Raw genomic sequence first — 23,420 nt, 5'->3', positions numbered from 1 at the left:
TTGCTCTGCACTGAGGACAAGTGTAGATCCCTACCTGCTGATCCCAGCTTCTAGTTATGCAGGACATGCAGTAACTGTGTCCACAAGCTAAAGTCACTGGATCCTTCAGTAATTCCAAACAGACTGAACAGCAGAACTTGTCTTCATTTATTAAAACATTAACCTCTGCCATTTTAGTTAAACAAATAAATAAGAACCAGTTCAAATGAGAGCAGTCGCATAGAAGGACTTACACAGAAGTCAGTTTTTATAGTTCAGCCCACTTCCTGGTTAGGTTATGCAAATAAAAGCCTACTCTGCAATCAGGGTTCCCGCTCTTTTTCAGAGATCATTTTCCAGGACTTTTCCAGGACATTTCAAATTTAGCAAAAAAAAAAAAAGACAAGGATCACAGATTCACGGCCTAAAGTAATATGTTCTTCTCTCCAGAAGTCTTAAAAACAACGTACACTTTATGGCTATTACTTAACTATACTTTTAAAGACAATTTGTCATGTGAATGAAATTTCAACATTTATAAAATAAAAAGACCGCACATATTAATACCCTTTCCTTTCTCAGGCCAATGCCGTCATGCATGCTTTAGTTTGCTGTGCATTCCCCTTGCACATGATATTCAGATAAACAAGGTTAATATAACCTGCTTACCCGTCACCATTTGCTGAAAACATTCGAGCACTTAAACCATTCCTAGCACCTGAAACCGCCAACACAAGACAGCGTCGTCCGTCACAGCGAGATTAAACAGCATAACAAAAAACCCGTCAAAACTCAGCGTCCCTGAACAGAGCGCTTTCTGTTACTAACGTTAATTGTTTCGACCAGTTGTAAACTGTTCTTTAAATGATCAAGAACATTTAAAAATAATAATTTTCCAGGACAACAAGATTTTTTCCAGGACAATTTATGTTTTCTCTCATTTTCCATGTGTTTTCCAGGACTGGAACATTGGTCATTAATTTTCCAGGATTTCCAGGTTTTCCAGGACGCGTGGGAACCCTGGCAATGTAATTCGAAACTGAAATCTTTAAATTGAGGCTATGCAAGCAAGTTTATGTTCCAAATTTAGCAGACACTTTTCATGATCTTGAACAGAAGCTAAAACAAAAACAAACAACAATAAACTGGTGAATGAGCTAGGTGGGTGTTCTTAAGCTACAGTAGGTGGGTGCTTAGCATATCAGCCATTGTGATTGCCATTCAAAGTGTTATTATTGGCAAGTGGTCTGTAATTCTCAGAGCAAGCGTTGAATAAGGTAATTGAATGTTGTAGGCAGAAATAATTAATCAATTGATTTTAGGTTCAATTTATAAAATACTTCATGAGATGGTCTAACATTTTAACATATTTTTTGAGAGTGAATCTAAAGAAAAATGTTTAATTGTCAAGTGATCGACTTTGCACTGAGAATTTTAACTTGCACATACGGGTCAGACTGTGTTAATTTCAATGTAACTTATCTATATCAGTATTGAATAAGGGTTCTCTCTACACTTTTCCTTTTAAAGTCTTAAAAGAAGAAAACAGATGAATGTAGCACCTCCTAGGTGACACCAGAAAATGAGGTACATTCAGCTGCATGCTTTAACATCTTTTGTTAAATACAGTTCTCAGGACACCAGATGTGTTCCCTTGACCTCCTTTTATTTGTGTCTGGTGTATATAGTAAGCATAGATAGGCCTTGAAACCTTTGAGATAAGATTGACATCTACAACATTGCCCTCATGGTGAGGGCCAAATCTTCCAAATTTTCTTAATCTTTTCCATTTATCTGAATTAAATGAGCTCCCACATAGCATCCATTAAGATTATTGACAAACATTATGCAAAATATAGATGTAACAATCAATTTAAACAGGACAAAGCTTCAAGACTGTTTTCATTTAATAATGGGCTTAATTTTCTATAACTTAAATAATGTTCTTAATATTTAGTCATATGAAGTTCAGGCAGTTCGTGTTGTGACTGGGAAGGGTCGGTGTTCGATTCCCGCCTCCACCTTGTGTGTGTGGAGTTTGCATGTTCTCCCCGTGCCTTGGGGTTTCCTCCAGGTACTCCGGTTTCCTCCCCTGGTCCAAAGACATGCATGGTAGGTTGATTGGCATCTCTGGAAAAATTGTCCGTAGTGTGTGATTGCGTGAGTGAATGAGAGTGTGTGTGTGTGCCCTGCGATGGGTTGGCACTCCGTCCAGGGTGTATCCTGCCTTGATGCCCAATGACGCCTGAGATAGGCACAGGCTCCCCGTGACCCGAGGTAGTTCGGATAAGTGAATGAATGAATGAATGAATGAACTTGTACCGGCTTATGAGGGATTCATGCCCCATCCAATATGGCGGACGTGCTGACGGATGACTGCCCGTAAAACGACATCTGCAGGCGTCTTTTCCCCGTCTTAACGTCTGAATTACGTTTATGGAGAAGCTATAGTTTCCAGGTGAGCTTGACTGCTGCTTATTATGTATACTGTGAACGATATTTAAGCGACGACAAGGTCTTACAGTAGTCATAACGTTTAATATTTTGTCCTGTCACTTAGCTAGCCTATGGTTGTTTATGGTTGTTGATTAGCCTTGGTCTGAATACCGCAGGAACTTTTGTTTATCAGGGTAAGTGATGATAGTTTTTAAAATAACGAGTTGTAATTTTATTCAGACTAAAGCTTGATAACAGCTAAAGTGACGTAATGAACTATAAATAGCTGTGGTAGGCAACAATGGTGTAAAAAATAAACACTGACAAGCAAACACGGTATATTTCTATTTAAAACCGACTACTGCATTGCTTGTAAATCAGAGTAAAGACAAATAGCTAATTTAAGCCCGTATTTATTTAGGGTTGAGTTGTGGACAGTGATTTTTTTTAATGAATTACAATATTGTGCTGTAAGTTTGTGGACACCTGACCAGCACAACCATATGTGTTTGGTGAACAGCCATTTCCTGATTCATTCCCCTTTTGCTGTTATAATAAGCTCCACTCTTCTAAACAGGTTTTCCAATAGATGTTGTATTGTGTTTGTGTGGATTTGTGATCATTTAGTTACAAGAGCATTAGTGAGAAAAGGGTTCTTCACCAGCCTTGACAAACCATGTCTACATGGATCATCACTATTTGTGTGTTTCCAACTTTTTGTTAACAGTTTAGGAAAGAACGGCATTAAACTGTGATGGCAAAGTGTCTACGAACGCTTAGCTATATAGTGTGTGTGAGATCTCTGAATTTAAATTCTGGAAACTACTGGAAAGGTTCCACCCTGTGTGTGATTATGCAGGTGTGTCATTTTAACACACGTTTCCTTTATATCTGTGCTTGTTTTAGAGTGTGTGATTTTCCTGCTCTGATGATTGTGCAGAGGTTAGTGTGCAAGGCTGCGAGTCTTCGTATGTGTGTCAAATTCACCGGATGGGCAGAAAAGATGGCCAGACCAAGCTCAGGTAGAGTCAACACACACACACACACACACACACACACACACACACACACACACATACACATGAGCAGTAGCACAGTAGCCTTAAAATCTCACTAAAAGTTGCCGATGATGCCATAGACTAATGTGCATAATCATTGCGTTGTCATGGTAATTATACCCAAACATTACATGAAGTACTGTATGAAGATTGTCAGAGGACATTACAACTGAACACACTAGAATAGTTTTAGTAGAATACAAAATAAATAAAGGATAAATGACAGATTTGTTACCAACCTGAAGTGGATAATTTTCCTATAACAACTTGTCCTGAAGTGTTCTTATTTCTCTTATACCGCAGCAATTTTGCCAGTGATTACTATTTTTAATTAATGAATCAACAACATCCTTTGCTTTTATAGTTAGATTTAAACGTTTAGTTTTTATATAAAATCATGTGTGTGTGTATATACAGATTTAGCAGCATTTCATAAAGACTTTACTAAGGCCAAGCACATAGCGATAATCACTGGAGCTGGCGTCAGTGCTGAGAGTGGAGTCCCAACCTTCAGAGGAGCTGGTGGTTACTGGAGGAAGTGGCAGGCTCAGGTAGCAGAAAAAGTTCCTTAAGGCACTTTATTACTAATACTGGTTTATACATGAGTACTGTACATGTATTTGTGTGTTTGTATGTTTATTGTGTTGTTTTGTACAGGGTGTCTAAAACTATAGGAACCAATGATCGTAACATTTTATCCAAATAATTTTCTATTTATTATTTACAGCATATTGTATACATGACCACTCGTGCTCTACACATTTTCCTCAGCCGTTGCATCACATTTTTTGCAGCCTTTGCTCAAAATATTCAGACTGACATATTCATATTGGTTCCTGGATTTTTGGACGTGCTGTATTACATAGACTTTAGCAGTAGAATATCAAGTATCAGTATCTTTTTTCTTGCAGGATTTGGCCACCCCTGACGCATTCTCTCGTGATCCATCACTTGTTTGGGAGTTTTATCACTATAGGTGTGAGGTATCCTAATAATAGTTCTAATTACAATATATTAGAATAATAAGATCCTTGGTGTATGTTTCTGATGGTATTTGGCTATGTATATGTATATTTCCAATATTTACTGCTGAGCAGAAATTATTTGGATGCTATACTGTTCTCAGTTTCTGACCACAGGACCACTTTTGCCAAGTTACACAATGTGTCCAAAGGTGTGTGGATGCCTGACCATCATGCCCATAGGTGTTTGTTAAACATCCCACTCAAGATTTATTGCCCTCTTTAGTGCCCTTTTCCACTCTTCTGGTAAGACTTTCTACTAGATGTTGGAGTGTGTCTGTAGGGATTTGTGTTCATTCAGCTTACAACAGCATAAGTGGGATTAGCGAGGTCATATTTAGGGCTCTGTGTGGGACACTTGAATTTTCCTTTCCAACACACCATACCTTCATAGAACTCGCTTTGCTCACGGGGTATTTTCATGCTGGAACAGCTTTGAGCTTCTTAGTTCCAAGGGAAAGTGTAATGCTACAGCAGACAGAGAAATTTTAGCCAATTGTGTGTTTCCAATTCTGTGCCCAAAGATTAAGGATGAGCCACATATGAGCGTGATGGTCAGGTGTCCACATGCTTTCAGCCTGATAGTATACTTTTTGTTAGTGGACTAGTTCTGAACTGGTTAAAAAACAGTACCTGATTCCCTCATAGCAGTACAACATGCCAACAACATAGGAAAATGCAGTGTGCCAATGAATTTGTATTTATTTAATTATTCTCTTTATTATACCTCTTTTTGGTACTGTGGATTCACAGCTGAGTGCAGCTGGTATTTTTTTTTATTAATGATCATCCCAAGTACTTTTCTCTTCTATTCGACTCTATTTATAGCTATGACTATAAACAGTGAGCAGTATAACTCCTATACTGAATATTACAGAACTCAACCCGGTAGTTTTCATTAACCGTATTCATAATTACATTCTTTTTATTGTTGATGCAGGTTATGCAAAGCAAGGAGCCAAATCCAGCCCACCTGGCTATAGCCGAGTGTGAGGCCCGCCTCAGCCAGCAGGGCCGCTCTGTAGTTGTCATTACTCAGAATATTGATGAGCTGCACCGGCGAGCAGGTTCCAAAAATGTTCTGGAGATCCATGGTGAATACAGCACATCTAACTGACACATAGTGAAGTCAATTTCAGCTGGATTTACTCAGCTGATAATATGAAACCCTGTGCGGAGGAAACGGACATATTGCCTACAGAAAGAGTGCTTATGCAGTTGTGTGTGTGTGAGTGTGTGTGTGCGTGAAAGTGCGTGCGTGCGTGTGTGTATGTATATATTATATTTTGCACAGAGGAATGCTGCACACTGTTTAATAATAATTGGGAATTATCATTTGGTGTAGGTAGTCTGTTTAAAACTCGCTGCATGAGCTGTGGTGAAGTCAAGGCAAACTTTAAGAGCCCTATATGCCCTGCTTTGGAGGGGAAAGGGTAAATATCGGCTCATGCAGAAGTGCACACATTCACACATCGTACGTATACCTCTGTTTTTTTTTTTATATCATTATTTTTTATTTGCTTCCTTAGAGCACCTGATCCCAAAGCCAAAGATGCCAGAATACCAGAAAAACATCTGCCCAGGTGTGTAGAGGAAATGAAGTACATTACTGCATGTAACTCTTTGCCCTAAATCTGCTGAATAGAGTGACACCAATGATTTAACCCAGAGGTCGTCACTTTTAAAGGCCCAGCGTGGCTTCAGGCTTTCATTCGAACCCATCGGGAGCCATTTTCATTTTGGTTTCCAATCACCTAACAAGAGTGTCTTTTATAAGGCTGGAATGAAAGCCTGCAGCCACACTGGCCCTTTGCAGGTAAAATTGAAGACACCTGATTTAAAAGATGCGCGAACAGGTTTGAGTGCTGCTCCACTAGAGGGCAGCAAATACTTATAAACGGGGTAATTCTGCATTGCGACTAATGTATTTAAAGTACCTCTGAAATCAAAATCAGTGTTTCAGAGCTTTTTGTGTTGTGTTATAATAGAACATCTAGAAAAATTACAATATTTGTGCGAGTTTCTTGTGTTAAGTTTATGCTTCATCACTTTTGGGGAATACATTTTAATGACACTATTTCTTCTACTCTAGTATTCATATAATTAAATAGAAGCAATAGAAACTATACTCTCTTTTCTTCCTTATTTTAGTCTTGTGCTAAAGTTAGGTTTCTCCTATTATACGAAAGCTTCTAATTGAGGAGGGTAAAGGCTATTTGCGTGCTTCCTTCACGACACAGCCTCTTCTGTTGCTTTAGTGCAGAGTCGGACCATCTCTTTCCAAACACAGGGTTCTTCAATAACGGAATGTCTTGTAACCTCAAAGTGATTGACAATGTGATTATGCCTTTATAGGGATATTTATTATTATTATTATTATTATTATTATTATTGTTATTGTTATTATTATTATATTTGTATGGCTTAAGTGATCATTTTGTCAAATAATATAAGAATTGTCAGCATCAGATTTCAGAAGCATCAGATGCCTAAAGCTACATCCACACAAGTCGGCAGCGGTTGGCACAACTAGAAAAAATAGCTAAAATGAAACATTCATTTTCAGCAGTGAAAAATTCAGCAGTGAATATCTGCATCATATCATACAAGATAAAGAATAAGCAGCGAGTGCTCCCATTGATAGTCATGGCACTGCACAACTTTTCTCATCTGGACACACCAACATCTATTCACCAAATACTGCTGTCACTTATGGTCTCTTATATGAACAATTTTCTGTTGCGTGAAAGTAGCATAACAATGATAATTCTGTGCCTCTGTGGCACTGTTGTCACTGCTGATGGTCAGCCTGAGCTCAAATATGTACAGTTTGTCTCCCATAACACATGGCAAATCTCTTTTTGCTGTTCTCCGTATGTGCTAATTTGCTAAGCTACTGTCACATTCGTTTAGAGTCAGGGACTAGAATCAGGGACTAGTGTATCTCTAATATCATTGTTTGTTATGTGAATCAGTTAAGCACTTCAACACACTATCACTCTGACTTGCTGTTTCAAAAGGAGATACCGTCAACATGTTTGGGATGAGATGATGGCAGTTGAGCCATCTAATTGAATCAGCTGAAGACTGCAGGGTTTCAAATTAGTGGTGCTTCTAAGCACTTAAACAGTTAACCGTAGCACTTACAGTAACTAATTTCTATTATAGGAGATCATACCATTAAAATCATGTGGCACCTTAAAGACTCACATTTTTCTTAAGCAATGCATAATAACTTCATTATATATGCTCATGTGGCAGCACGTCTTTGTGTGTAGATGTGAGGTGCAGGGCTGTGGAGGTCTTCTGAGGCCTCACGTGGTGTGGTTTGGAGAATCACTGGATCCTGATATTCTGGACAGAGTGGATCAAGAGCTGGATAGATGTGATCTCTGCTTAGTGGTGAGTATGAGAAGAAAGATGTGGTAGGTGATGGAAGCGGCCTTTACGGCGTAGTTTCATCATACTAAAAACTGAAGGTTAGCAATACCGATTGTGCTGCCACGTTTTAATTACATTTTTATTAAGTGTCTATAAAAATGATTTAAAGCACTCAACAACAAACAACTTGAACACATCTACAATAGATAGAACAGGATTTTATGGCATATCGAATAGCTCTTAATTGATTATTATTTTATATTATAATTTTCTAATCATTAGGAGATTGGAATATAGAGAGGCTGTATAATGTATGAACAGGAACTACAGAGTAGTTTTCACCGAGTGTTTTCATGTAGAAAAAGGACTAAGAATTCCTGTCAGGTTTAAACTTTTATTTTTTATTTTCAGACGTTCTCAGACATTCTTCCTGTCATGGGGTGCATTTCTTTTGTTCTAATCAATTAGCCAGTCTTGTCTTCATATGTGGATTTTGTATCAGAAGACCTTAATATTTTACAAACGAGTTTCATAATACTTTTATTAAGCTTGAACACCAAACTTTATAAATGTCACTTATTCTTAAAACACATTATTGTCTCTTTAGATGTAAGGTTAAGGATACAAATACCTTTTCTGTACTGACTGAAATTAGAATAGAATCAAAGTACAAAACGACGTTCTTAAATGGATAAAATCTTGTCATCATTGCCAGCTTGCTTTGGTATAAGAATTTGTGGCAAATAAGACAATGAGCTGATACGATTCACTCCTTTTTTCTAGTTTTTGAGCATTTCATGCACTCGGTTTCACAGGGCTTAGTCGAACCTTCTCGGTTTTGCATCAGATATTTAAGCTGTTTAATTTTCAATAAGAGTCCAGAAGATACACTTTGGTAATGTAGGTCGGTGCCAAAAATACACAGTGGACTTTACATAACTGAATAGCTTTTTTTTTTCACTGAATAAGAAGTTCTGGGATTTATATCCCTAACTTAGTTAGAGTTTAATTGTTCTGGATCTTTGGGAGATTTACTAGTACTTAATGGAAATTATTATATAATTAATCCTGCCAGCTCAGTTAAATCCCTGTGTGTAATGAGGCTTTTTTTCTGATGTTATGTTCGAAGCTTCTGCTTCAGTGTTGTTGTGTTAAACTATATGTGTGCATGTGTTATCGTATACTACAGGATTATATGTTCTTCATAGACTAGAACATGCTTTGATGCTAATTAATTGCAAGATGTTCAATACAAGAAAGCCAGCCAGCTTGTTTTGGTTTTTGTTCTTTTAGCCCTGTCAGCTATGATGAAGGTTGCAGGTGTGACAGGAACACAAGCGTTCCTAATTTATGCTCAAGGAGGGAGACTTATATAGGCAGGAAAAGACTGTGGAAAACAGTCAGCACTATACTCAGGGATTAAACATTATTTGGAGCAAAATCTACTGGCTTATGAATAATTGTAAAATAAACATTTTGCATCTTAAACTGTGTGTGTGTGTGTGTGTGCGTTCTCTTTTCTCTAGGTGGGTACCTCCTCGATAGTTTACCCAGCAGCCATGTTTGCTCCTCAGGTGGCAGCTAGGGGAGTGCCTGTGGCTGAATTTAACATGGAATGCACACCTGCCACCAAGCGCTTTATGTGAGTTGTACACACACACACACACACACACACACACACACACAGTGAAAGAGAGAGAGACATTGAAAGAGAGAGAGAGATCTCTGTTTCTCTGGGTGTTATTTCAATCCATCTTCTACACACAATTGAGTACGGTCTAAAAAAACACCCCTGAGATTTTTTTTTTACTGAGTGACACATTTACCTTTCTTCTAGATATAAAAAGGTGTTCAAACTGAATGCCTGTGATGTGAGTGCATCCTGAAAACTTTTTTGAAGTGTTCCAGTGATGCACTATTAAAAGCAGCTGTGAGCCAATCGAGGTGTTTTAACCTTCTCTTCATCAGGTTTCATTTTGAGGGTCCGTGTGGCAGCACACTACCTCCTGCCCTGGCACCCCATGAGAGCGAGAGTGTCTGAGGAATCCACCAGTCCAAAGCGCCTGGTCCAGCACTTTATAACAAGCAGCACATCTTTAGCATTGTGTACTTTTATGTCCCGTCACTGTATTTGTGTTTTATTTGACGTGAAATCAAAATATAATCTTTGACAAAAATTAATAAAATTCCATCTATGCCTTTAAGACTGCCTGTTTTTTAATTATTATTATTTTTCCTATTACAGCTGCAGCCAGCTATTAATAACACTGATATTTTTTTGTCCAAAAGTCTTGTCACTTGGCTTGAACCCCTTGCACCCCTCAGTTACATCAACTGAGTGCACAGATGGTGGAAATGGTGAATCGTTTTTTTTTTTGGTCAAGCCATTTTCAACCAGATTCTGTTTCAAGAAAACTCTTAGTACAGCTTCTAGTATTCAATGACGATTAGTTTAATAGGTCACAGGTTTATTCACTATGACCTCACTTTTCTTGAGCAACTTTCACTGAGAGTATAATACTATGTCTTATTTCTCCTACATGGCCAACAAAATGGCGCTGACTCTTCGAGGCATGGACTCCACAAGACCTCTGAATTTGTGCTGTGGTATCTGATACCAAGACTGTACCGAACATACTATAAGTTGCAAGCTGGAGGCTCCATGGATTGGACTTGTTTGTCCAGCACATCTCACAGATGCTCGATCAGATTGTCATGTCAACTCTGTGAACTCTTTTTCATGTCCCTCAAACCATTCCTGAACAATTTTTGCAGTGAGACAGGCAGCATTATCCCACTAGAAGAGAGCACTGTCATTAGGGTGTAGTACACTGTGCGATCTGAAATGTAGCCAGTGATATCGTTCTACAGATGGGCTAACCTTCCCTCCTCATACACATCAGTAAGCCTTGGACCGTACCACCCATTACCTATTACCGAATGACTGGTTAGCCTTCCTTGGACCACTGTTGGTAGGTATTAACTACTGCATACTGGGAAAACCCCACAACGACTGCTGTTTTGTAGATGTTCTGACCCGTACACTTGCCCATTTTTCCTGCTTTCAACACATCAACTTCAAGAACTGAATTCTTGTTGCCTAATAAATCCCACAAATTGACAGTAGTGTGAATTTCGTCACCTATTTTTAATTTAGTCTTAGTCTTGTGCCAAATGTCCTTGTTAGTTTTAGTCATATTTAGTCATTCACATCTTTTTTGTTAGTCTTAGTTTTAGTCGACTAAAAGTCTCATCATTTTAGTCTAGTTTTAGTCAAAAGAAAACTCAAGGTATCTTGGTCAAGTTTTAGTCGACTAAAAGTCTTTTAATTTTAGTCTAGTTTTAGTCAAAAAATTGTAGCTTGACCACATCTGGAATCTATTGTAAGAATAAATACAACCAGGCCTCATTAAATGCAATAATATCAGGAACACAAGCGTTATAGTGGAAATAAATAACTTAAGGCAATATTACATGTAATTGTTAAACTTGATTCCCTTACATATACATTTGTTTTTAAGCCTAATTATTCATTTTGATTATGATGTGATTGTGACAGTGGTGTGGGAAGAGGTTTCAGGTTGGGGTACTGAGTTTTTTTCTGTCACCACCTTTGAATAAGAAACAATATCAAGGCTATAAAACTGGTCAAAACTCCGCGAATCACAAAAGTATTAGTGAGAAGTTGAGAACACTCGTTTAAACAGTGCATACACTCGAACTTGACTGCACATCACATTTTCTACTTTATTGACGCAGCTTTTAATCGTAATGCAAAGACCGGTCATCGGGACATAAGCTGTCATGTACAATAAAAGAGCCTGCGCAGCGACAGGAAATATAATTTAACACAAAAAGCCTGACTAGAACAGGGGTGGACTTGCGCTCAGGATTATTTATTTATTTATTTGTTTGTTTGAGCGGCGTGTGGATGAATTCTTTCTACACACACTTTTTAATTTCTTGATAACAGACCGCTGCGAACTATAACACACCGTTGCCATGAAAAACAGAGCGTTGCCATGGACACACAGGATTCTAACCGTAGAGACGGAGTGTTTTATTTTTATATTTTGTTGATAAATTATTGATTTATTTGGTAGGTAGCAATATAATAAACGGGATCCGCTTCGCGGACCTGTAACTTGAGCAACAGCGCGAAGCCGCGAACTCGTTCTGAATATTTTAAAGGCGTAACAGCTGATGAAAAAGCAGAGACAATTGTAGACGAAAATGAAGAGAGATTTTATCTTAGTTTTTATTTTATACAAAACATTTTCGTCTCGTCTTTTTTCGTCAACAATAATGCATGTTAATTTAGTCTTAGTCAGCGTTTTTGGACAGTGGTGCAGTCTTGTCATTGTCTCGTCTTAGTCATGAAAAAAAAGGTTGTTGACGAACATATTTCGTCTCGTCTCGTCTGACGAAATTAACACTAATTGACAGGTGCCACTATAATGAGAATCAGTGTTATTCACTTCACCTATCGGTGGTTTTAATGTTATTGCTAATTGGTGAATGATGAAGTTTTATTCAAAGAAACCTGAAACACTGAACCACAAAATAGCCATTCATTAAATCTATTTATCAGGTTATATACAGTATACATTTTTGTGGGTTGGAAATAAGATTTTCCTGCAAAGTACTGACATTGCGGTTTCACAATGACCCTGACCAGCATAAATCAGTTACAGAAAATGAGCTTCAACTCTGAGGGGTGAACAGTTTAGCTCTATCTCTTTCTCTAAAAAGACATCTCACACACAGAGGAGATGGCAAGAACAGAAAGGCTTGTCAGCTTTTTCATTGCTTTATCTGAAAATGATAAACAGCTTCTTGAATATAATAAAACTGCACACCAGGTGACATAAGCTTAGTTTAGGAAATACAGAAAAAACGTTACACTTTAATTAAATCATTAGCTGGCACCATTAACAACTTATTCAGTATTTGTGCACATGGGCCTTATTTATTAAGCAGATTTTAAGGAATTTGTAGAGAGTAGTAATGCTTGTATGTTATATGTATTTTTTTAACCTGTAAAGTGTATGTCCTGACTTTTGTGCATGTACTGGAACACATTTGTGCAATTAAAACTGCAGTTTGGCAGAATATTAATGCTTATAGTGAACTGGGACAACATTGAAGTGTTACTTCTCTATTAATCTAATGTCAGTACTAATTAGTTTATCACATAAACAAGTATAAGCTACCATTTATTTCAGAACAGTCACTAAAAAGCCTGATATAAAAAAGTTGTTGTGCAATAATGCAAAAGTATTCACTCCCTTCAAATTCATCACATTTGCCTGGATTACTAATGACCCTGGTACAGATTGTTCTTACATGCAGTATGACAAATTTGAATAAAATCTCATATCACAATGAAAAAGAATTTTTAATTTATTCAGCGCTTAAAATAAATGTATTTAACCTGTTCAGACTATTAACTAGTAGAACGATCATTCTGTGATGCAGTGCCACAGATTCTCAGTTGGATTTAGATCTGTGACTGTGACTTCTCCACTTAAGAATTTTCGTCGCTCTGTTGCTTTAGCCTCGTGTTTAGAACAGTTCTTCTGCTGAAAGGTGAACTTTATCCTGAGATTCATTTATTTATTTTATTTATATTTTTTGCACATTGAAGCGAGTAATTTTGTAACACCCTGAGCATGATGTTGCCAACACCATGTTTCAGTTCCTCATGGTCAATCTAGTACAGCTTACTAGGATATCCAACCTCTTAGATATAAGCGATAATTTTACACCCTGTTCTTAAATGATAGGAATTCTATGATATTATATTTAACTTCCTTAAAATGCTCATTAGCCTTCATTTTCATTCTTTTCTTTTAGACCAATTGTCTCTTTAATGGCGGTTCTAATGAGGTGCTTTAGAATATGGGGGATTTACTATATCAGTTGTGTCCTTGTTGAAACAGTATCTTGAATCTGGAGTGAATATTTATGCACGTAGAATTTTTGAGTTGCTGTGACAACCTTAAAACAAAAAAAAAAATAGTCAGAGGAAGAATGTGTATCTTTTTTTTTATATATTGAGGTTTTGCTACAAAAAGAAAGAACCAACAAGAGCACTAGTAATGTAAAAAAGCATACAGCTCAAACTAATTTTACAGATAGGTATGCATAGTAATAAATGATATTGATTTATATTACTTTATAAATTTTTTTATTAATAATAAAATAAATGATAAAAATCTTAATATATATATAATCTAGCGGTTATAAAATTAAAACCCTCCTTGAAATATAATAGGGTCAATATAAATAGTCTAAATATTCAAGACAGGTGGCTTAAACTGTTATTATTATTGACATGTTTACATACCGTTACACTTTAATACATTCTCATTATATACAGTACAAATTACTGTTTGAATACTGTGCAATAACTTATTTATTCCTATCTATCAATAGCATATGTGACAGTAATTACTATCACCTTGATATGTGCATATGTGTTTATTTTTTTTAATTTTATTTCAATTTTCAAAATTGTATCTTGCACCAAATTATTAGTGAATTGCACCGTAAGGACTGCTTTAATTTCACTGTATCCAGCATATTGACAATAAAAGAAACTTGAGTCTTGTATAATGGAATCAGTTAAAAAATATCCTCATGTCACCCTTTATGCCATCAAATCCAATTCAGCAAAATATATATTTTTTCCCTGGAAGGTTAAATATTCTAGTATTTTCTGTTAGCAGATATTTTAATATATCCACTTGGTATTTCCAAATTCAGTGAGACTGGGTTTGAATTCAAATTGAGTATCAATATTTAGAATTTGTTATGCTTATAATTCTTACAAATTCCAGGGTTTGGTAGTGGTTTAGTACTTTTGTCAGTCACAGTGGCGTGTATGTTTGAGTGAGCATGGGGTCACCTTGATTTTTGTCTCTTCTGAATTCCATGATCTAGGTGAAATCCCCTCCTCCTCCATCTCCTCCTCCTTCTCTTCTGCCTCTCTCCATGGTGAACTGTCTCAGTTTATAGAAAGACACAGGTGAAAGGCACTATTGCGTTTGACACTGAGTGGAATTGCTAGGAGTGGAGCACTCACCAGCAAACAGGGAAGCTGTGACACATTTTTGTATGTATAAGTGTTTAGTGCTTTAAATAAATACAGTGGATTTTGTTGTATTTAGCACCAAAAAGGTATCTGAATGTAGTCAGATAGTCTATATGCTGTTTTAATAATTTAGCCTGGTAGATCATTCAACACTCATTCAGCTTGGTCAAATTCTCCATGCAGCTAACTAACCTGGCCAATGTAAATTATTTCTGGCGTGTGTGTGTGTGTGTGTGTGTGTGTGTGTGTGTGTGTGTGTGTGTGTGTGCCTGGTATCCTGGTGACACCGCGGCTCATTAGCTTCTGTGGCGATGAGCGAGGTGTTTGCAGAGAAGACTCTCTATGCTCCAAAAATAACACCATTTCCTGTCTATTAAACCGTGATTTCACACCAATCTGAGCTTAATGGCACAAAGGCACACACAATGTGAATCTCTAATGACACACAAAGACTCAAAGACACTGCGGCACATGACACCAGTCTTACACACACTCTTCCATTAAATGTCGATTTCACACCAATCTGAGCACCGCCTCAGCATGGGCTTGCTGGGGGGGAGAGAGGAGGTGGAGGTGGAGGGTGCATGATGCTGATTGGAATCAGACCTGAACGTTTCCTGAACGTCCTGATGCGAATATTCATGAATGAGCCCCTGTTTATGTACATGGCACATTGAGGAGGAGCAGCAATATTTGCCACCTGTTCTCCATCCAGATGTGAAAGACTGCCCCTTTCATTCAGAATGACTGAATGAATGACTGTAGTTCAATAGTCACTTTCAATTTAAATGATGATATACACTGATGAAAACCTACTGTATTCTCTATCATTTTTCTTCAAAGAATCATGCAAATGTTATCACTGAATATGTTATACAGGATGTCTTACTTCTTATCTTGCCTGTTTTCTTTCTCAATCTTGTGACAAGAATGCTGAATTCATAAATTTTACATCGGCCTTTTTCTGTTCCGGCCCAGAGGGACAAAAATCCAGCCAGGTCAGTTGTCTTGCAAATCCATTTATACAATATAGCACTGAATGCTTTACAGCTCTAGGGTCCCTCAGTTGACTCTGAGCTCAATTTAAGAAAGTCTTTTTCTGCATGTGTTTCTTCTTGGTTCTCCAGGGTCCTCTAAATATTCAATAACATGCAGGTAGGCAGATTGGCTAAGCTAATTTGGTGAATGAGTGTGTGGATGTGTTTGTGCATGTTGCCCCGTGATAATTTCTGTGAATTTCTGTGGAAATCTATGCATACTTTGTTTGTATGAGATTTTATAGCAAAAAATTTGGTATTTATGAAAATCCTCTAAATTCAGACAAACATACATCCAGTCGCTGGGCCACCAGGATTCCAAGAGCTTTTTTCCAAAAACATCTGAGGTTATGACGGCACAGCTGAAGACTGCAAAAAGACCATTTTTTTCCCTAATCTTCAGCTGTCCAGTGTGGGTGAGTCTGTGCCCATGATAGCCTAAGATTCTTGTTCTTGGCACACAGGAGTGAGACTTAATACTGTAGCCTGACCTCCTCAAGGTTTGATGTGCTGTGTCTTCTGAGATGCTTTTTAGCTCACCAGAGTTAAAAAGAGTGATTATTTGAGTTACTATAGACTTTCTGTCAGCTCGGACATGCCTGTCTCCTCTGATCGCTCTCAAAAAAGGTGTTTCAGCTTGCAGATCCTCTGCTCACTGGAGGTTTTTTGCTTTTAACCACTTTTAACCAATTCTTCCTGTTTGATGTGAAAATTAACTGAAGGTCCTGACCTTCTATTCATTGTGCAGCTGTTACATGACTGACTGATTCAATAACTGCATAAATGAGGAGGTGTACTAAGAATATGTTCCTAATAAAGTCACTGGTGACTATAAATATATATACACTTACTATATAGCGTTGTGTCATATGCGAGGCTGTATTTATGTGCCTTCTCAAGCCTTCTGTGCAGATTAAGAGATTTAAAAATAGAAAAAAAAGCTTTGCTTAGAGACTCAGTCTCAGAGCCATGCAGGGATTACTGCATCCATTTGTGATTTCAAGCCAAAACCCAATCTGACTCTCTCTCTCTCTCTCTCTCTCTCTCTCTCTCTCTCTCACACACACACACACACACACACACACAAACACACACACACACCACGGATGCCTCAAGCTCTGCATGGACAGAACAGAACATAACAGAAGCCTCTAGGTTCATACTTGCAGTTTGTCTCTTCATAAAATACTTAGATTCTTAATCCTCCCTATCTCTCTCTCTCTCTCTCTCTCTCTCTCTCTCTCTCTCTCTCTCTCTCTCTCTCATAGTTTGAAGTGATGCTATGGCCTGCAGGTCAGTATTTCTGCTGGGCAGAGAGACCCTCATTTAGGTTAGCAGCTAACATTTAGTCAATTATGTTAATACCCCTCATCAGTCCTGCTTGGCCTGCAGGAGCTCCATCCAGAGGAGTAAGCACTCACAGGGCCGCATGTCATGGCTTTCAAATGCACGTGTTTATTTGATTGTGTCTTGACCAAATTAAAATGTTCTCGAACTCAGTAATGAGAATCGTGAATTACACATTTTATCATTATTATTCATCATTATTATTATTTTTTAAATTATTATTTCATTAATTATTATTTTAATGTATTATTATTTTAATTACATTTATGTATAGCGCTTTTAACAGTGGACATTGTGTTTAAAGAAGCTTAAAGGAAGCTCAGAAATGTAGAACAAAAAATTCATGAGTAATATTATACATATTTAGATGTGTTTGTGTTTCTCCCTAATGAACAAGCCTTAGGCGACTGTGGCAAGGAAAAACTCACTTAGATGGAAGAGAAAGAAACCTTGAGAGGAACCAGACTCAAGGGAACCCATCCTCATTTAGGGGAAACTGGATGGTTTGATTAGAAATTGTTATATTATTAATAATAATTTTTGTTATGTTTTTTACATTATACTTCTTAATACTGACATGTCAGATCTGTTAGAAGACGGAAACACAAATAAATGTTTGGAAGCTTCAGAGCAAAACACTGAGTGCTTTTCTCAACTCACATTAGAGCAGGTTTAATCCCAATTCCCAGGGCAGACAAGTTTTAACTTGCCTTTTAGAAGCCCACTGGATTTTGGAATCAAATTAATTTCCAGTTCTTTAGGGATTACACTTGCTTTTTCCTCAAAGAAACTCCACACAGACAAACTCAGAATCGAATCAGACAAGCTGTGAAGCCACTGTGACTGCTACCGTGCTAAAGAAAGTACGAATACATATATCCATAGCTTTTATTGATTATTAACCACAATAAAGTAGAATACAACTGCATGAGTCTTATAATTATAATGTGTACCGAAGGGGGATTGTGGGAAGAAGATAGTACTGTCATTTATTCCAGATTGAAACTGGTTTATCTGCAGTTTTTTTCTCTCAATTTCAACCCCCTAGCTAGTAGATCATTCTATTCTATTATCAAGTGAAGAGTTGATGTCTTGCTCATCTACACCACAGATAAATATTAAATAATAAATAATGTAATCTGAGACACCTGAATACGATGAGGGAATAGTTTCTTTGAACAGATAGACTTACTTGGCTTTTGGCAACATTTAATTCTAGCGTGTACTACAGATGCTCTTGGCTTCATGTGTTTTGAAGTGGAGGACAGGTCAGAGATAAGCCCTAGGCCAGAACTGCATGATAATTTACACGATATGCTACTTCAACACAAGGAGCAAACAGTGCTGCTAGTGTGTGTATATGTATGTGTATTTGTGTGTGTCCCTGGATTTTGATGTGTTTTCTACTTAAATGATAATGCTTAGATAAAGCTTGTATTTAGATATTTAGATATGCCTTGTATTTAAGAGCATATGAAGAGCTCAAAGGAAAAATACAAACCTAGTAGTTGTTTTCTGCCAAACTAGAGGCAATAACCGCTAAAACAAATTTACTTAAACATATAATGTAATACTGCTGCTAGAATGTATTACTGGTATCTATTTTTATCTTTTATTTAGCTCATTATACATTCTCTCTCTCTCTCTCTCTCTCTCTCTCTCTCTCTCTCTCTCTGTGTATGTGTGTTCTACTTGAACGATGAAGCTAATACCTTTTGTTTAAATGCATAAAAAGTCCAAAGGGAACTAAAATAAAAAAGCAATGGGTAGCTGCTTCATCATTTCGATCAACCTAAGCTGCTCCACTGAGAGCAGTGTGTGTGTGTTAAAGAGTATATTAACACGGCTAAAGTGCACAATTATAAGCCTGATGTTTACAGTAGAGATTAGATGGACTAAGCTACAATACTTTTGTGTCTAAAGTTCAGCTTAAGTACAAATCCAGCAAGAACACATACACACACACACACACACACACAAACACACAAACATGGCGTAACATGTCAATCAGGGAACCATTTGCTAAAACATCATAAGGTTATCATTGATATGATCATCTTTTCTGATTCAAAAAATTGTAATACTGCTAATAATAATGCTGGGGGTGATTGTAAGTAATGTCTTCGGGTACTTACAGTACCCTCTGTTTTTTTCTATCCCTGAAAAACATTTCTCTCAGTTTAGAAGATTCAATACTTTCATTTACTTAAGAGTACCATCCCCTTTGGCCCTGCACTCTACACTACAAGGGCCGTCCTGGGTTCTCTTACCCAGTTTTCAAACCTATGGTCTGCAACAAAACAGCAACAGTATATTCCCCTGTATATTCCCCTGAAATGAAGAGGACCAAGTACTGAGCCCTGTGTGACACCAGTGAAGAGTCTGTGTGGAGCAGATGTCACTCGCCTACATGTTACCTGACATGAGCGACCTTCCAGGTAAGAAGAAATTCCAAGAACCCTGAGGGTGGACAAAAGAGTCTTGTGGTTGACTGTATCAAACGCTGCTGAAAGGTTGAGGAGGATGAGGACAGATAACAGCTTGGCTGATCTAGCAGCATGTAGTTTCTCAGACACATCCAAAAGGGCTGTCTCTGTCGAATGTGCTGCTTTAAAGCCAGACTAGTTGGGATTTTGGATGTTGTTCTGTGAGAGATAGACAGACAGTTGATTATAGACAATGCGTTCAAGAAATTTTGAAAGAAAAGCGGGAAGTGATACCCGTCTGTAGTTACTGATATCTGATGGAGCCAGAGCAGGTTTCTTTAGGATGGGAATCTTGCTCTCTTGAAGGTAATTGGTACATGACCAGATGTTAGGGATCCATTGATGATTTTGGCGCTGATCATCCTTAGCATGTACAATACAATACATGCTCAATGATGACCCTCAATGAATTACACCATATAACATTTAAAACTTTGTGTTTAGCAAGGAGTTAAGAGAAATGTTCCTTAAGCATACCCGTCAGAAAAAATAAATAAAAAAAAAAAACAAATGCCCTAAGTACAAGTAACCAAAATACAGTCAGTTAGGCCGAACATGAGGTGATCCCAATAGATGTTTTTTGTTTTCTTGTTTAGCTTATATTGACGTTCACAATTTTTACACATGAACATTATTATAGTACATTTTAACATTGGTAACCAAACCCTACAAGCAAGGACACACCCCTAGGAAATTTAACCCTTATATCTCCAACCAGGTTACATTAAGTTTGTGTGTGTGTGTGTGTGTGTGTGTGTGTGTGTGTGTGTGTGTGTGTGTGTGTGTGTGTGTGTGTGTGTGTGTGGCTAGGTTCAGGTTTGCAGTGGCATGATGGAAGCACAACATGTCATTTAAATGTTAAAATAATTGAATATTATTTTATATTACTCAGTTATTTTTCCATTACACAGAAACATCACAAAATTTATCTCTGGAAATCAGATGTATGCTACTATTATGTTAAAACATCCTGCTGGAGCTTTCTTTAATGAAATTCTCACTAGGCCTCCGCGTCCTTTTGACACAACAAACAGAAACACTCAGTTGAGCACGGTGTGAAAAACATACCTGAAGGTTAAATCTAACCTAAAATATCACATTAGGCTATAGAATGAAATGTGTGTATGTGTGTTGTCCACCATTTTGTAAAGGGCAGGAGCTGCATGACTCATTCCAGGAGTGGACAGTCTCATCTAGCATCAAAACAGCAAGTGACCCAAGGAAATTGAAAGAATAAAAGAAAGTTTCTGGGTCAGCTAGCTCTTTTATCTAGCTGATCTTAAATCCAACTGACATTTTAGCTACCTGTGCATGTGGAGGGGGTGAGAGCAAGAGACAGAGAAAAAGTGAGTGAGTGAGTTGGAGTGTTTCCGAGTATTTTAGTGATGCGGTCTGCAGGACCCTAGTACACGATCTGAAATAAATCCGGTAAGGGGAGATTTCTCTATGTTACTATGGAAACACCCCATCAGCCATCCAGGAGGAGGGACAGAGCCTCCAAAATGTAAGCTGTCATCTTGTGTTTGTTTGGATTTTGTTTGTGTGTGTGTGTGTGTGTGTGTGAGTGTGTATGTGAGTGCATGTGCATATGTGAGTGTGAGTGTACGAGTATGTGTCTCCGTGTCCATTGTTACCATCCAATTATAATGCAAGTAGACTGGTGCTTGTAAAGCTGTCTGTTCCCATTCCTCTGCTGTTTTTCTCTCACACTACTGACACACACATACGTTTGTCTCATCATTGTGAGGACCTCTTATTGATATGATTATTTATGAAGCTAATACATAAATAACCTCTTATTTTTGGGTATTTTGCAGTTAAGCCACGCTATAATATATAAAAACATGCACACACTCATAATGATGACCTGTGAGAGAGAGAGAGAGAGAGAGAGAGAGAGAGAGAGAGAGTAAGAAACCATGCAAGAATGTGTGCACTGATAATAAATAAGACTATGAGATTGGGAACAGGTGAGAGATAGATCAATAAAGAGCTAATCTGTGAAAACAGGACACTGTAGACATAAGGTGTGCCTCGCTTTCCCTCTTTGTCTCTGCCTGCCCACTTTTTCCATTCTGATTTAATATCCACTAATGGCCAGTCTCTAACTTTGTTACCTTCACTATTTTTAGACCCCAAGATCCAAGTATGCTAGAATATTGAAAAAACAAGCAAACAAAAAAACGGGCATTGCCCTCTACTGGCACTGGTGCCCTAGATTAGCTCTGATACTGCTCATAGGAAGAAACAACCACCAACCAACCAACCTGGCTCTTGTAGTGGTAGATCTGAAACTTGTTCAGCAAGATACCACGAACTAAAGTCGCCATTTGATAGATTGACCATCCTTGACAGCCCTTGAAATCTTGAGCCTGCCCTTGACCGCCCTTGAAAGTCGTTGACCACCCTTGACCACCCTTGACAGTTGATGACCACCATTAACAACCCTAGAAAGCCCTGGGCAACTCTTAACAGCCCTTGTCAGCCATTGATTGCACTTGACAGACTGTAACAGCCCTTGACAACCCTGCCTGCCCTTGACAGTCCTTTCCTGCCAGCATGGCTCAGTGTGGCCCACATGGGTTCTGATAGTATTTATACATGGACTGTAAATGAGGCCCAGTTGGGCTGTACAAAAACATATATGGGCTACAGATGGGCAAACAAGAAAGCCTAAGTGTTCACATGAATTTGAAAATAGGATTCGTTATTTAGTGGAGAATAGGGCACAGGTGGGCATTAAACATATATATATATATATATATATAATATATTGGGGGCATGGTGGCTTAGTGGTTAGCACGTTCGCCTCACACCTCCAGGGTCGGGGTTCGATTCCCGCCTCCACCTTGTGTGTGTGGAGTTTGCATGTTCTCCCCGTGCCTCGGGGGTTTCCTCCGGGTACTCCGGTTTCCTCCCCCGGTCCAAAGACATGCATGGTAGGTTGATTGGCATCTCTGGAAAATTGTCCCTAGTGTGTGATTGTGTGAGTGAATGAGAGTGTGTGTGTGTGCCCTGCGATGGGTTGGCACTCCGTCCAGGGTGTATCCTGCCTTGATGCCTGATGACGCCTGAGATAGGCACAGGCTCCCCGTGACCCGAGGTAGTTCGGATAAGCGGTAGAAGATGAATGAATGAATGAATATAATATATTAATGCCCATATATACATATATATGTATATATATTATTATATATATATATTTATGTTTAATGCCCAAATTTATGTGAAAACGTAGGCTTTCTTGTTTGACATATATATATATATATATATATATATATATATATATATATATATATATATATATATATATATATATATATATATATAGTTTGGGGGGCCATGGTGGCTTAGTACGTTCGCCTCACACCTCCAGGGTTGGGGGTTTGATTCCCGTCTCCGCCTTGTGTGTGTGGAGTTTGCATGTTCTCCCCGTGCCTCGGGGGTTTCCTCTGGGTACTCCGGTTTCCTCCCCCGGTCCAAAGACATGCATGGTAGGTTGATTGGCATCTCTGGAAAATTGTCCCTAGTGTGTGATTGCGTGAGTGAATGAGAGAGTGTGTGTGCCCTGCGATGGG

The 23,420-nt window shown here is 38.1% G+C and overlaps 2 protein-coding genes across 8 annotated transcripts in view; both read left to right on the top strand.

Annotated features, from left to right (window-relative positions):
• The first annotated feature begins 2,298 nt into the window (after positions 1-2,298).
• On the top strand, positions 2,299-10,080 carry sirt5 (sirtuin 5). 7 transcript variants are annotated; one of them, XM_060866636.1, is made up of 10 exons: positions 2,299-2,437; positions 3,322-3,437; positions 3,891-4,024; positions 4,385-4,456; positions 5,436-5,589; positions 5,841-5,928; positions 6,025-6,078; positions 7,774-7,897; positions 9,403-9,518; positions 9,845-10,080. In XM_060866636.1, exons 2-10 carry the CDS (start codon positions 3,344-3,346, stop codon positions 9,915-9,917), a joined length of 909 nt encoding a protein of 302 aa, XP_060722619.1. In that variant the 5' UTR covers positions 2,299-2,437; positions 3,322-3,343; the 3' UTR covers positions 9,918-10,080. The 7 variants fall into 7 exon arrangements, with proteins under 7 accessions (XP_060722619.1, XP_060722621.1, XP_060722620.1 ...); XM_060866638.1 differs by having other exon boundaries at positions 2,328-2,437; positions 3,356-3,437; XM_060866637.1 differs by lacking the exon at positions 2,299-2,437 and adding an exon at positions 2,459-2,609.
• A 9,686-nt stretch (positions 10,081-19,766) lies between these two features.
• adcy1a (adenylate cyclase 1a) overlaps positions 19,767-23,420 on the top strand; it is a 43,552-nt gene continuing 39,898 nt past the window's right edge. Inside the window, exon 1 of the mRNA XM_060865112.1 lies at positions 19,767-19,794. Within this exon, the coding sequence (XP_060721095.1) occupies positions 19,767-19,794 (28 nt within the window). The remainder of the gene's footprint in view (positions 19,795-23,420) is intronic.

The sequence above is a fragment of the Tachysurus vachellii genome, chromosome 3 (assembly GCF_030014155.1).
Source record: "Tachysurus vachellii isolate PV-2020 chromosome 3, HZAU_Pvac_v1, whole genome shotgun sequence".
NCBI lineage: Eukaryota > Metazoa > Chordata > Actinopteri > Siluriformes > Bagridae > Tachysurus > Tachysurus vachellii.
Note: the sequence above shows the minus strand (reverse complement) of the source record. Positions and strands in the feature narration are given on the sequence as shown.

What these genes read in the sequence shown, in the direction of transcription:
- sirt5 (XM_060866635.1), top strand. Translation starts at nt 3,170, where the DNA reads ATGGCAAAGTGTCTACGAACGCTTAGCTATATAGTGTGTGTGAGATCT. An exon ending in AAATGTTCTGGAGATCCATG is followed by an intron (nt 5,590 to 5,840) that starts GTGAATACAGCA and finishes CATTTGGTGTAG; the next exon opens with GTAGTCTGTTTAAAACTCGC. An exon ending in CCAGAAAAACATCTGCCCAG is followed by an intron (nt 6,079 to 7,773) that starts GTGTGTAGAGGA and finishes CTTTGTGTGTAG; the next exon opens with ATGTGAGGTGCAGGGCTGTG.